Source organism: Rhincodon typus, chromosome 21 (assembly GCF_021869965.1).
Source record: "Rhincodon typus isolate 14 chromosome 21, sRhiTyp1.1, whole genome shotgun sequence".
Classification (NCBI taxonomy): domain Eukaryota; kingdom Metazoa; phylum Chordata; class Chondrichthyes; order Orectolobiformes; family Rhincodontidae; genus Rhincodon; species Rhincodon typus.
The window spans coordinates 39,121,762-39,134,713 of record NC_063352.1 but is presented as its reverse complement, the minus strand read 5'-3'; the positions used below and the strand labels follow the sequence as shown (position 1 = coordinate 39,134,713).

General features: G+C 39.0%; 1 protein-coding gene across 1 annotated transcript in view; it reads right to left on the bottom strand.

Moving 5' to 3' along the window:
• The window catches only part of sdk1a (sidekick cell adhesion molecule 1a), a 720,929-nt gene that overhangs the window by 281,664 nt on the left and 426,313 nt on the right, over nucleotides 1–12,952 (bottom strand). Inside the window, exon 6 of the mRNA XM_048609738.1 lies at nucleotides 1,639–1,750. Coding sequence (XP_048465695.1) covers nucleotides 1,639–1,750 — 112 coding nt within the window. The remainder of the gene's footprint in view (nucleotides 1–1,638; nucleotides 1,751–12,952) is intronic.

Below are 12,952 nucleotides of genomic sequence, written 5' to 3'. Positions count from 1 at the left end.
ACGCTCGTCTCGGGCTATCCTTTGGCATAGCTGATCCTGAGAAATACGGTAGGCTCCATTTGTATTTATGATGGAGACTGTTAGGAGTCACCAGTTGTCATCCAGTGGAAAGAAAACCTCGATCACGGTTGAGATACAACAGCAGATTGGAACAACCTATTTTCTTTGTAGCTCCAGATTCTGCCTAATTTGCAGCATTTGACAGTTCGGTCAATATGGCCAGGGAATCCGAAATGTAACTCCGATGAGCATTAAACAAATCTCATAATTGTAAATGCTTAGCTTTGACCCCAACAGTCAATGGAACATGGTTGGGCATATATGTTGGCTTAAAATTTTGAGTGCTTCCATACTTATATTGTCACATTTTAAGTACTCTCTTTTATATAAGGTTATATTACAGAATTTCTATTGGCAAAATGGTGAAATTACAGTATGACAGGCTTATACAAGCAAATGCCATTATAAATGCAGGCATACTAATTTATAATGAACAGCTGGAAGAAAGTTTCTGAAGGAAATGATTTTTAAAATATATTCCCAGGTAACCACTCATGACAATACACATGGCAAGTTAAAGAAAATTATGACTTTTATCTTCAGCCTGTGGCCCTCTTTTTCATTCTCTCTTCAAACTCTATTCCCTCAATATCATAGCTTCTTCCCCTGTGCTGTTTCTGCTTGTTTCTCTTATGAGTAGGTGGTGTTGGGCTGTGTGGAGTAGTCTGGGGATTAAAGGTGCTACCAAACACCGCAGGCTGCATTTCGGGTGACAGCAAAAAAATGGGAGAAAACTGTCTCTCTTGGCTGGTAGTATGACTATCACAAACATCTATCCAGTTTTTTTTTAAACTACCTCTTTACATCTTTCCCCATTCCTTCACTTTTCTACCATTTTACAATCCCTTAAAGTGGTTTATTTTTGCCTTCAGAATTCAAATTCACTTTTTAAGAAATGGGGGAGCTGGTGGTGCAATGGTAAAGTAACTGGACCAGTAATCCAGAACCTCAGGCTAATTTCTGGGGAAATGGGTTTGAATCCTACACGGCAGATGATGAAATTTGATTTTAAAAAAATTCTGGAATAAGAAGCTAGCCCAATAAACATTACCATTAATTTAATAACCATATGTTGTAAAAACCCATCTGGTTCAATGATGTCATTTAGGAAGCAAATCTGCTGCCCTTATCTGGTTTGGCCTACACATGACTCCAAACCCACAATAATGTTGTTGACTTTTAACAGCTGTCTCGGCATTTAGGGATGGGCAATAAATGCTGGCCTAGCCAGTGATGCCAAAACCCCATCAGCAAATAAAAAAAATTCAAATGCAGCCATAATCTTTCTGCACATCTTCCCTTTTTTGTATCTCTCGTCCTAAATATATATTTCTTTCCCTGCTAAGTTAGGACCAAATTAGAATCTCAATATTAGACCCTAACAAAGGATGGCTCCAAAATGTATTTTTAAAAAATTGATTCAACATCAAAGTAAAATTGACTGCCTCTCTTCCGCCTTCAGCTCAAAACATTTTCTGACATTTACAGAATATACAAGCTGTGTGATCAGTACGTAGCTGTTTTGTTTTTAATACACCAGCGTTCGCCAATAAAGACCTTGCTGTTTCTCCCACTCACCTTGCATTGGCAACACATTCCAGAGTGACCTCACTTGTGCCAGCTACTATGCTAGTGTTTTTTGGAGGAACAACAATTGTTGGTGCCACAGGGTCTGCTGGATCCTCGGCATCTGTACAGAGAAGAAGGAAAGTTATGAGCAGAAGTCAAAGAACAAAGGACCTTCTTTGTGTCCAATTGAAACAGAAATTTTAGATTTTCTCCCGACTTCATCAAATGAACAAATGAATTGTAAACACAATGGCTCAATTACATTTAACATTTAGTTTTGGGTATAAAGGAAACATTACATAATTTTTCAAACCTGAAATTCCAGCACTGCAAAATGAATTTACACATCTCATGTCGAGAGTAAATTTATCCGGAATTAGAAATCACACTCTTTCATGCAAAAAGAAGCAGAATAATAATGATTGATATGATAGTTTTGTGTCGCATTTAATTTTTAATTTTCTATCAAAAGGGAAATATTACAAGACCAAAGCAAATAATTTGTTCTGAATGGAGCATAATGACAAAAAAAATTTGCTGTTGCCTTTGAATTATCTACGGTCCATCAATAAACAAAAGAAAAACTGTCTCCTTGGTTTTCTATTTAATTAGCACAATCAACTTTGGGATACAGCTTGCAGCTACTCAATGTGATTGACACCCATATCCTGGGAATTTTGTAAACTTTTAGTTTTGCATGGACATCGCAAGCAACATTTACTGCCAGTCAGAAGATGATGACATGCTACTGCCTTGAATTTTGACCTGCAGCCAATTAAGAAATGACAATATAATTCCAATTTGGGATGGTGCAAAACTTGAGGCTTGTGTTAATTCCATTTGCCTACTGCTCTTGTCTATTCAAGTGTTTTTTTTAATTCACTTTATGGGACATGGGCATCGTGGGCCAGCCAGCATTTATTGCCTGTCCCTATTTGTCCTTGTCAAGGGGGTGGTGAGTTGCCTTCTTGAACCGTTGCAGTCCATGTGTTGTAGGTACATCCATTTTACCATTAGGGAGCAACATGAAGGAATGGAGATATATCTCCAAGTCTGCATAGTGAGTGGCTTGGAGGAGAACTTGGAGATAGTGGTTCCAATGTATCTGCTGCCCTTGTCCTTCTAGACGGAAGTGATTGTGGATTTTGAAGGTGCTGTCTAAGGATCTTTGGTGAGTTTCTGCAGTGCATCTTGTTAACAATACATACTGTTGCTACTGAGCATCAGTGGCAGTGGGAGTGGTTGCCTGTGGATATAGTGTGCCAGTCAAGTGGGCTTGACTCTGGAGTAGTGTGTAGAAGGATGCAAATGTACAGGATGCAGTTCAAAGAGGCCACTGCTGGCCAGCATTTATTGCCAGTCACTAGATGCCCTTGAGAAGGTGGCGGTGAATTGCCTTCTTAATCCACTGCAGTCCATGTGCTGTAGGTAGACCTACAATACTTTAAGTGAGGGAATTCCAGGAATTTGACTCAGCGACACTGAAGGCACAAAGACATATTTCCAAGTCAGGGTACTGAGTGGCTTGGAGGAGAACCTGCAGGTGGTTGTGGTGGTGCAAGTCTTGGTTTGGAAAGTGGGTGCTGTCTCAGTATCTTTAGTAAGTTTCAGCAGCGCATCTTGTAGATAGTACGCACTGCTGCTACTGAGCACTGGTAGTGGAGGATGTGGATGTTGTGCCTATCAAACAGGCTGCTTTGTCCTGGATGGTGTTAAGCTTCTAGAATGCTGTTGGAGCTACACCCATCAGTTAAGTGGGCAGTCAGAAATTAAGTTTTTTTGCTGCAATATTCCTAGCCTCTTATCTGCTCTTGTGAATACTGTCTTTATGTGGTGAGTCCAGTTCAGTTCCAGGTCAATGTGACCCCCACGATGTTGATAGTGGGGGATTCAGTGATAGTGATACCATTGAATGTCAAGGGGCAGTTGATATATTGTTTCTTATTAGAGATGATCATTGCCTGGCATTTGTGTGGCATGCATGTTACTTGCCACTTGTCAGCCTAAGCCTGGATTTGAACATGGACTGCTTCAGTATCTGAGGAGTTGCAAACAGTGTTGAACATTGTTTACTGATGATTTGACATCCCCACTTCTGACCTTATGATGGAGAGAAGGTCATTGATGAAGCGACTGAAAATGGTTGGGCCTAGTACACTGCCCTGAGCAACTCTTGTAGAGATGTCCTGAAGCTGAGTTGACTGACCGCCAAAATCATAACCATCTTCCAATGGGCCAGGTATGACTCCAACCAGTGGAGGGCTTTCCCCCTTCCCAGATTCCTATTGATTCCCATCTTGCCAGGACTCCTTGACGCCACACTGGGTTGAATGCAGCTTTGGTGTCAAGGACTGTCACTCTCACCTCACCTCTGGGATTCAGCTTTTTTGTCCATGTTTGAGCCAAGACTGTAATGAGGTCAGGACTTAAATGGCCCTGGCGTAATGCAAACTGGACAGTGAATGGGTTGTTGTTTAGCAGATGCTGCTTGATAGCACTGTTGATGATACCTGCAATCATTTTACTAATGATTGAGAATAGAATGATGGAGCAATAAATTGACCAGTTCAGATTTGTTCTGTTTTTTTATAGGGCATACCTAGTCAATTTTCCACATTATTCGATAGATATGAGCATTTGATTTATCTTGGATGATGTCAAACTTCTTGCATATTATTAGAACTGCTGCTGGAGAGTATTCTATCACACTTCTGATGTGCTTACAGGTGACTGAAAAAGTTTGTGGAGTTAGGAGATGAATCTCTCACTGTAGAACACCAAGCCTCTAAGATGCTTTGTGGATACAATATTTATGTGGGTGTTCAGATAAGCTTATAGTCAGTATTGGTGGCAGTGGATTTGGCAAGATAATGTTATCCTTTAAATATTACGGGTAACTTATAATGTCATCAAAAAGTAAAGCTTAAATATGATCCTTGCGGCATTTCACTAGTTACGTTTTCCTAACCTGAGAAAGACCCATTCAACTTTACACTGAGTCAATTCCCTATCTTGCATTTCCTACGTACTCTGTAATAATAAATTACTGTACCGGTAAAATAAGTGGACCAATAACAACTGTGATAAAAGGAAGTTCACAGAATACATCTGAGGCTTTTCATGGGAATAGCACTGTAAAATTAAAAAACACTTTGGAATATGCCATTTCATTCCAGTTACAACATTAGCCCGGAACTGTGCCTCACACCAATTATGGACATGCACAAAAATTTCTTTTAATGGGGAAGGAGTGCGTTGAGATGAGTAATTTAAATTGATTTTATAAGCCCTAGTGCATGAAGTGTCCACTGTAAGTCAGGTTCTCATAAACCAAAACAATTGTATTTTTTTCTGTATACTAACAAGAGTAGGTTTTGTTTTTATCAAACTGCAAATTCTTGCGTTCAGAGTTTGGAGAAGTGAGAATGCAGCCAAATAAATCTGTCCATCAAAAAAGAGCATTGCTGCCAATACTGGCTCTGGACTCGATAATAGATTATGTGGAATGACCACAGAAGTTTTCCAAAAGGACAATAAATAGACTTTGTATGATTTAATTAAAAACCTTTAGAAGTGTTCCAAAATACAGAAACTATTCAAAGTCTGGAGGTCACTGCTGATAGTAAGTAGTTAGGTGACAAAAAGCTCTCAGTGTTTATAATACTGTTCACAAAACATGGTCTAGACCAAAAAGAGTTACAAGGGAAGGACAGGTCGAGTTTGAAAGAGATACAGACTGGACAATTAGGCACACAACGGATTTGGAACCCAGCTTTATCATCACTAATTAAGAGGCTAAGACTGAGGCTTCTACAAATATAAAAATTAACCTGTTTAAAGATGAAAAATTTTAAATATTCAGGCAAGGCTCCAATCAAAGCACAGGATATTTCCAAAATAAATGGGTCAACGAAGCACTGTGCGAACTGCCCTGTGATAAAGGTTTCATGAAGATGGATGAATGCAAATTGCTTCAGACATTTTATTCCCCCATTTGTAAACTTTTCCTTTAAATTTGTCTTCTGTATATCGGCTAGTTTTATTGGTAATCCAACACTTGAAGGTTTTATTCATGACAGACTTTTTTATCCACTAATCTTAATTGCTGTTACATTTATTCCATGTATCTACAGAAGTTAATCTCCCAGTGGAGACTCACAATGACTGTGGTTCTGGTATAGGGTTACAATTTTTCAGGCTAATTCGCTGACTCATAAATTATAGCAAGAGAAGTTTGAAGAGGGACTCAAGTTAATGGGCAACTCCTCCCTTGGATCAGTAGAATTTTCAATTCTAGTGGTTTAAAGGAAAGTGTTCGTTACATACCATCACTGCAAACAATTTGGTTAACCTTCTATCATTGTTGGCCAAACAAACTGAAGTTCCTGAAGAGCTGCTGCCTCGGCTAAGATTTCTAGCTAAATGTGATTAACACTTCTGAAGGTTTTATATTTGAACATATGAACACACAGGCAAGTAGATGAGCAGAAGTTGTCCATTCAGTTTCTTGAACCTGCTCTGTGACTCAATAAGCTGTTTTTGTCTCAAATTCCACATTGCCATCCACCCCTGATAACCCTTGAAATCAAGCCTAATGAGAATCTGGCACTTCAAAATTAAAAATATACAATGACCCTGCCTCACACCACCTTCTGAGGCAGAGTTCCAAAGTTGTACAATCCTTTGAGAGACAAGGCATTCTCCTCATCTCTGCCTTGAAAGGGTGATCTCAATTTGAAAATTGTGCCCACTAGCTCTGGAATCACCCACAAGAGGAAACAATATGTACAATCTATCCTCATAAGACAATCTCCTCGTTCCAGATTTCTTATAAACCTCTGCTGAACCACCTTTCATGGCATTTGCATCCTTCTTTAAGTAAGGAGACCAAAATAGCACATTGTATTTGAGATGTGGGCTCATCAATACCCTGCACAACTGAAACATAACATCCTCTCAAAGTAAAGCATAGCTCCCATTAGGAGATAGTAGGAACTGCTGATACTAGATAACAAGGTGTGGAGCTGGAGGAACACAGCAGGTCAAGCAGCATCAGAGGAGCAGGAAAGCTAGCGTTTCGGGTCTGCACCCTTCTTCAGAAATGGGGGTGGGGGAGGGGGCTCTGAAAAAAAGGGGGGGGGGGATGCTGTGATAGAAGGTGGATAGTGAAGCAGATAGGTGGAGAGAAGATGGACAGGTCAAGGAGGTGGGGATGAAGGTCGGAGAGGTGAGTGTAAGTAGGAAGTGGGGGTGAGGATGGGTCAGTGAGATGGGAGGAGCGGATAGGTGGGAGAGAAGACGGACAGGTCAAGGAGGCGGGGATGAGAGGGGGGCTGGTCTTGGGATGAGGTCAGTGGTGGGGAGATTTTGAAGCTCGTAAAGTCCACACTGAGACCTTGGGTTGTAGGGTTCCACGGTGGAACATGAGGTGCTGTTCCTCCAATTTTCGGGCGGCATCGTTGTGACACTGGAGGAGGCCCAGGATGGACATGTCGTCCAGGGAGTGGGAGGGGGAGTTGAAGTGGTCTGCAACTGATATAACTTTATTCTTACATATATCCGAGATCTCTCTACATATTTGTTCCTCAATTTCCCTCTGACTATCCAGGGGTACCTATAGTACAATCCCATCAAAGTGATCATTTTTTTTATTTCTAATTTCAACCCATATATTTTCACTGGGCGATTGTTCGAAAGTATCTTCTCTAGTTACAGCAGTAATGTTTTGCTTAATCAAAACATCATTCCCCCTCCTCTTTTGCCTCCCTTTCTATCCTTCCTACAGCATTTCAAGCCCGGAATATTGAGTTGCCTGTCCTGTCCATCCCTCAGCTAAGTTTCTGTAAGAGCTACAATGTCCCAATAGTAGGTGATTCTAATTTTCCAAACATTGACTGGGGCTGCCATAGGGTTAAGGGTTTGGATGGTGAAGAATTTGTTAAATGTGTTCAAGAAAACTTTCTTTATCAATATGTAAATGTTCCTACTAGAGAAGGAGCAAAACTTGACCTCTTGGTTAATAAGGCAGGGCAAATGACTGAAGTGATAGCAGGAGAACACTTTATGCCTAGTGATCATAATTCTATTAGTTTTAAAATAGTTATGGAAACGCATAAGCCTTCCATAAAAGTTAAAGCAATGGGGCAGGATTAATTCATAATCTTGTAGTGAAGGCAGCCCTCGGTAGCAGTGACCATAATATGACTGAATTATACATTCAGTTTGAGAAAGAAAGAAGTGGGTCTGAGACTATGTTTTAAAAGTTCAATAAGGTTAATTATGAGAGCATGAAAGCAGAGTCTTGGCAAACTAAGGTAAAGGTTACAAGTAGAAAGCAGGAGAATGGAACTCAGAAATATATCTGCTATGATTGAAGGCGGAGCAGACTTGATGGGCCGAACAACCTAATTCTGCTCCTATATCATATTGCCTTAAAGAATACGTCAAAAGACATGCAGTGGTGCATATTTAATGGGATAATTCAGAATACACAGCATAGATACATGTAATGAGATGGGCTCATCATCTGTGGTTAACTGGATACGTTAAAATAGGATCAAACTCAAAAGAAAAAAATGATTCTACAAACATAGGTCAGAAAATTGGACGGGATATTAAAAAGCAAAGTATGACAAAATGATTAAATAAACAGGAAAAATTAGAGTACGAGAGAAAGCTAACCAGAAATGTAAAAGCGGATAGCAAAAGTTTCTATAAATACTTAAAAAAGAAAAGTGCTAACAAAGTGAGTGTTGGTCCTTTAGAAAGTTACTCTGGAGAATTGATAAAGGAAAATAAAGTGATAGTAGATATATTAAACTAGTATTCTGCATCAGTGTTCACTATAGAGAATACATGGAACATCCTAAAAATGGCTATAAACATGAAATCAAAGGGAGGGAGGAAGTCAGAAGAAGCACAATCATAGAAAACCGGTACTAAGTGTTGGAGCTGCAGGATGATAAGTTCCTGAGTCCTGATGGACTTCATCCTCAGATCTTAAAAGAAGTGGCAAGGAGACAGCTGATGTATTAGTTTCAAATTTCCAAAACTCACTAGATTTGAATGAAGGTCAATTGAAAGCTAGCAAATGTAACTCCTTTATTCAAAAGGGGAATGAGACAGAAAGCAGCAATCTACAGATCATTTAGCTTACCATCTGTCATTGTGAAGCTGTTAGAAGCTGTAATTAAAGACATTATAGCAGGGCATTTAGATACATTCAAGGTAATTAGGCAGAAACAACATGGTTTCGTGAAAGGGAAATCTCGTGCAATCAATCTATTGGAGTCCTTTGAAAAGTAAAATATTATTGGATAGAGGGGAACTGGCGAACAGGTGGTCCTCAGGCTTCCAAAGGTTTTTGATAAAATGCCACAAAGAGATTGGTGCTTGGATCTCAATGGCTTATAACATAAATAAATAACTTGGATGAAAGGATTTAAGATACCATCATCAAATTTGCCAGTGGCACAAAATAGGTAGCAAAATAAGTTGTGAAGAGGACTAAAAGTCTGCCGTGAGTGGGCAAAGATCTGATAAATGGAGTATAGATTGTGAAAATGTGAAACTGTCCATTTTGGCAAGAAGAATAAAAAGGAAGAATATTTATGCAAATTAGTGATAGCTTATAGAGCTCTGGAGTGAAGATCTAGGTGTCTCAGCGCATGAGACACAAAAAGCCAATATGCAGTTATAGTAAGTAATTAGGAAAGTTAATAGAATGCTATAATTTATTGAGGGGATTTGAATTCAAATGTAAGGAGGTTATACTTCAGCTAAACACGTAAATAAATGTGTGTTGTACTGGACACCTTATTTGAATATTGATGTTAAAGCATTGGAAGTACCTCAGAGAAGATTTACCAGACAAATACATGCAATGGGAGTGTTGGCTTATGAGGGAAGATTGGAGAGGCTGAGCTTGTATACGCTGGGGGTTAGTTGCATAAGATGAAATTTGAGTGAAACATGGAAGATTCTGAGGTGTCTTGACAGTAGATGTGGAGACTACGTTTTCAATTACTTAATAACCTCGAAAAGGAGCTATTTCAAAATATGGGGTCTTGCAATAAAAACAGAAAATGTGACTTCTTTTTCTCTCAGAACTTTGTAAGCGTTTGTAACTTTGCTTCGGTTGCCTTTTTAAGCCTGAGAAGGACAGATTCTTCGAAAGCAAGGGAATCAAAAGTTATCAGGGATAGGTAGGAATGTGGATGTGAGATCACAATCAGATCAATCATGATCTTAATGAATGGCGGAGATGGGACCGTGAGGCCTACACCTGCTCCTGTTGTAAGATATTTCAGCATCATTTGAGGAGTCTAGAGAAATGGGTGATGACTACAGAAGCATGTCCTCAGCATATATGTAAAAATGAATGCTGTTCTTTTGAATAACGTCACAGCCTGTAGATCATAAATAAGAAAGTGCCAAGAATAGATGCTAGGAAGGCAGCAGAGGTAAAACTGCAGAAGAGGAAAATAATGCCATTGCAAATGATTATTTTGGCTACAATTAAATAGATGAGAACTGAACCAGGTTAAAGCAGTGCCACTGAATTGGTTGATAGGAAAATGGCATTGGAGGATGATATGGTCCACCAGATCAACAGCTGCACTCAGGCCAAGAACAATGAGGAGAGATGATTTACTTTTGTTACAATCACATAGGATGTCATTTGTGAATTCAAATAAAAAACAGTTTTTGTTCTGTGGCAGAGTGAAAACCTGATTGGAAAGATTCGAATGTGGATTCCCAAAATAAAGGGTAAAGATTTGGGATCCAACAATTCTTTCAAGGCCTTAGGAAAGGAGGTTTTAAGAAGGGGAAGTAGTTTGCAAGATTGATGGGGTTGAGCATTGATTTCTTGAGAAGAGCAGTGATGAAGAGAAAGAATTAACAATATCTGCTGAGCAGGGATATTTGATCGGTTGGGTTAATGGAAGTGAGGATCACAGCAGAGGCAGCAGATCAGATAGTCTTGATACTTGTGAGAAATAAGTCCACGATTGCCTCACACTTACTACTTGAGGTGAAAATTGATAAGAGCAAGGGATGTAAGAAGACATTTTGCAATAGAAATAAGGAACGAGGGCATTTCTTGGATGATGCTGGAACAGTAAAGAGTTTTAGCAGATGACAGCAAGACCCTATAGTGCTTTATGTAGTGCCATCAGATCTATAACTAATAACAGATGGATAACTAAACCTCTGCCTGTGGCTCATTCAAGCTTGTGTCCCACGGAATTGAGGGACCAGAGATGATAGTCTGGGGAATGGCTGGCATGGAAGGAAGTGTAACAGTTTAAAATTGAATGTGACCATTTTCTGGAATGTGGTCCTCCGCTAAATGAAGAAAAAAGAAAAAAGTTAAAATACGAGAAAATTTCTATTCTTATACAGCAGAGAGTTATAGAATAATGGGTCAGCCGTTTTGGAGTGAGATGAGAAGAAATTTCTTCAGTGAAAGGCTGTGAAATTTTTCAAGTCATTGCCCAGCCAGCTGTGATCCTCAGTTGTTATGTACATTTGAGAGAGATACCTTCAGGCTTTTTTGAAATGAAAAGAATAAAAGAATATAAAGACAGCACGGAAGAGGGAACTGAGAGAGAAAATAAGCTAAATGACAAAGCAGACTTGGAGGAATGATTAGTCAATTCAACATACTATTTGTTATATTCTTATGTATACGTTCATTAATGAAAAAATTAAAATACATCAATTCTATTGATTTACTTTCTGTGCCCTGGTTCTTAGTTTATTTTGTTTTTCAAGTACCATCATGATGTAAACAGAAATCATGGTCTGAGAATCTTATTCACAAATACTAACAGGTTTATGGACTGTGTTACATTTTTGAAATCCATGTTTCACAGCGGCAATGAACACTCAGTTGCATAAATCACCTTAGGCATGTGTGTACATGCACCTCTATGAAAACAAATTGCAAATGTTTTCTCAAGCAACTTATGTTCTCAATAACGCCGGACTACTAATACAATCTGCAAAAACGTTTGCTGTTTTGTTTTAGCAATAGGCAAGATAAGTTTTTAATAATGACAGTCAAGTAAATAAACAAATGTAGAGATGAAATAGCATTTTTAAGTACTTAATGTAGACAGCACTAATGCCTTACAAAATGAAGCATTTCTCACACTGGCTTTCACCATGCACCGGTAATATGCATCAACTGAAACTTAATCGATTACTGCAAATTTGCTGAAGTGTTATATTGATAGAGAAATGAAGTATTGACTCAGCTTTGCAGAAGATCTCAAAACTAAGCTTAATTTTTTAATATACTTATGTGAGCCAATAAGTACTCAAAAGGTAGGCTAGCTAAATTATGTCATTGCAATGTTTATGGAAAAATCTAATTCTTCACAAAAGGAAAATTAATAAAAAATACAAGTTTTTTCCAAGAATGCTCCAGCATCATATCCTCAATCACATTATCCTGTTGGTGTCATGTAGATGAGAAAGAAATAATGAATTTGAATCTTCATAGCATCTTCCAGGATATCTTAAAATGCTTTACTGTTAATATCAACAGAGAATTTGGGAACTGGATTAAGCACTTGGCCCAATGAGCCTGTTCCGCCATTCACTAACATCATGTCTGATCTGATTGTAGCCTGAAGTCAACATTGCTGCCTATCTCCAATAAAATTTCCAAGAATGCATCTACCTCTTACAATATATTTTATTAAAAGTATTCAAAGACTGCTTTCATCATCTTTCCGGAAATGAATCTTACTGCGTTTGGACACGCTTCGGTATTGGAGTTGTCATGAATGGTACTGACTATTGTGCAATCATCAGCAAATATCCATACTTCTGACTTTATCATGGAGCGAAAGTTATCGAAGAAACAGCTAAAGATGGGTGGGTCTACTTCGATGTCCCGAAGCCGAGATGACAGAGATGATATTCCCCTTTCCCTAACCTAACACTAATCCCATGCAGCAAAACCCGTACAATATCCAGGCATGGATGACAACTGGCAGGTAACATTTTCACTGCAGAAGTGCCAGTCAATGACCATCTCCAACAAGAGAGAATCTAACTTATCACTCCTTGACATTCAATGGCATTACCATCTGTGGATCCCCTCTGTCAAGAGCGAAGGATTAGAGAGTAGGACTGTTGCAGTGTGGAACTTACCTGACTCCTTAGAGCTTGTGCACCATTTTCAGGGCCCATTTTAAAGAGTGAGATAAAATGCTCTCCACTTATCAGGATGAGTACAACTCCAACAATACTCAAGAACCTTGACACCATCCAAGCCAAAAAGACAGCCTGCTCGATTGGCACAACATCC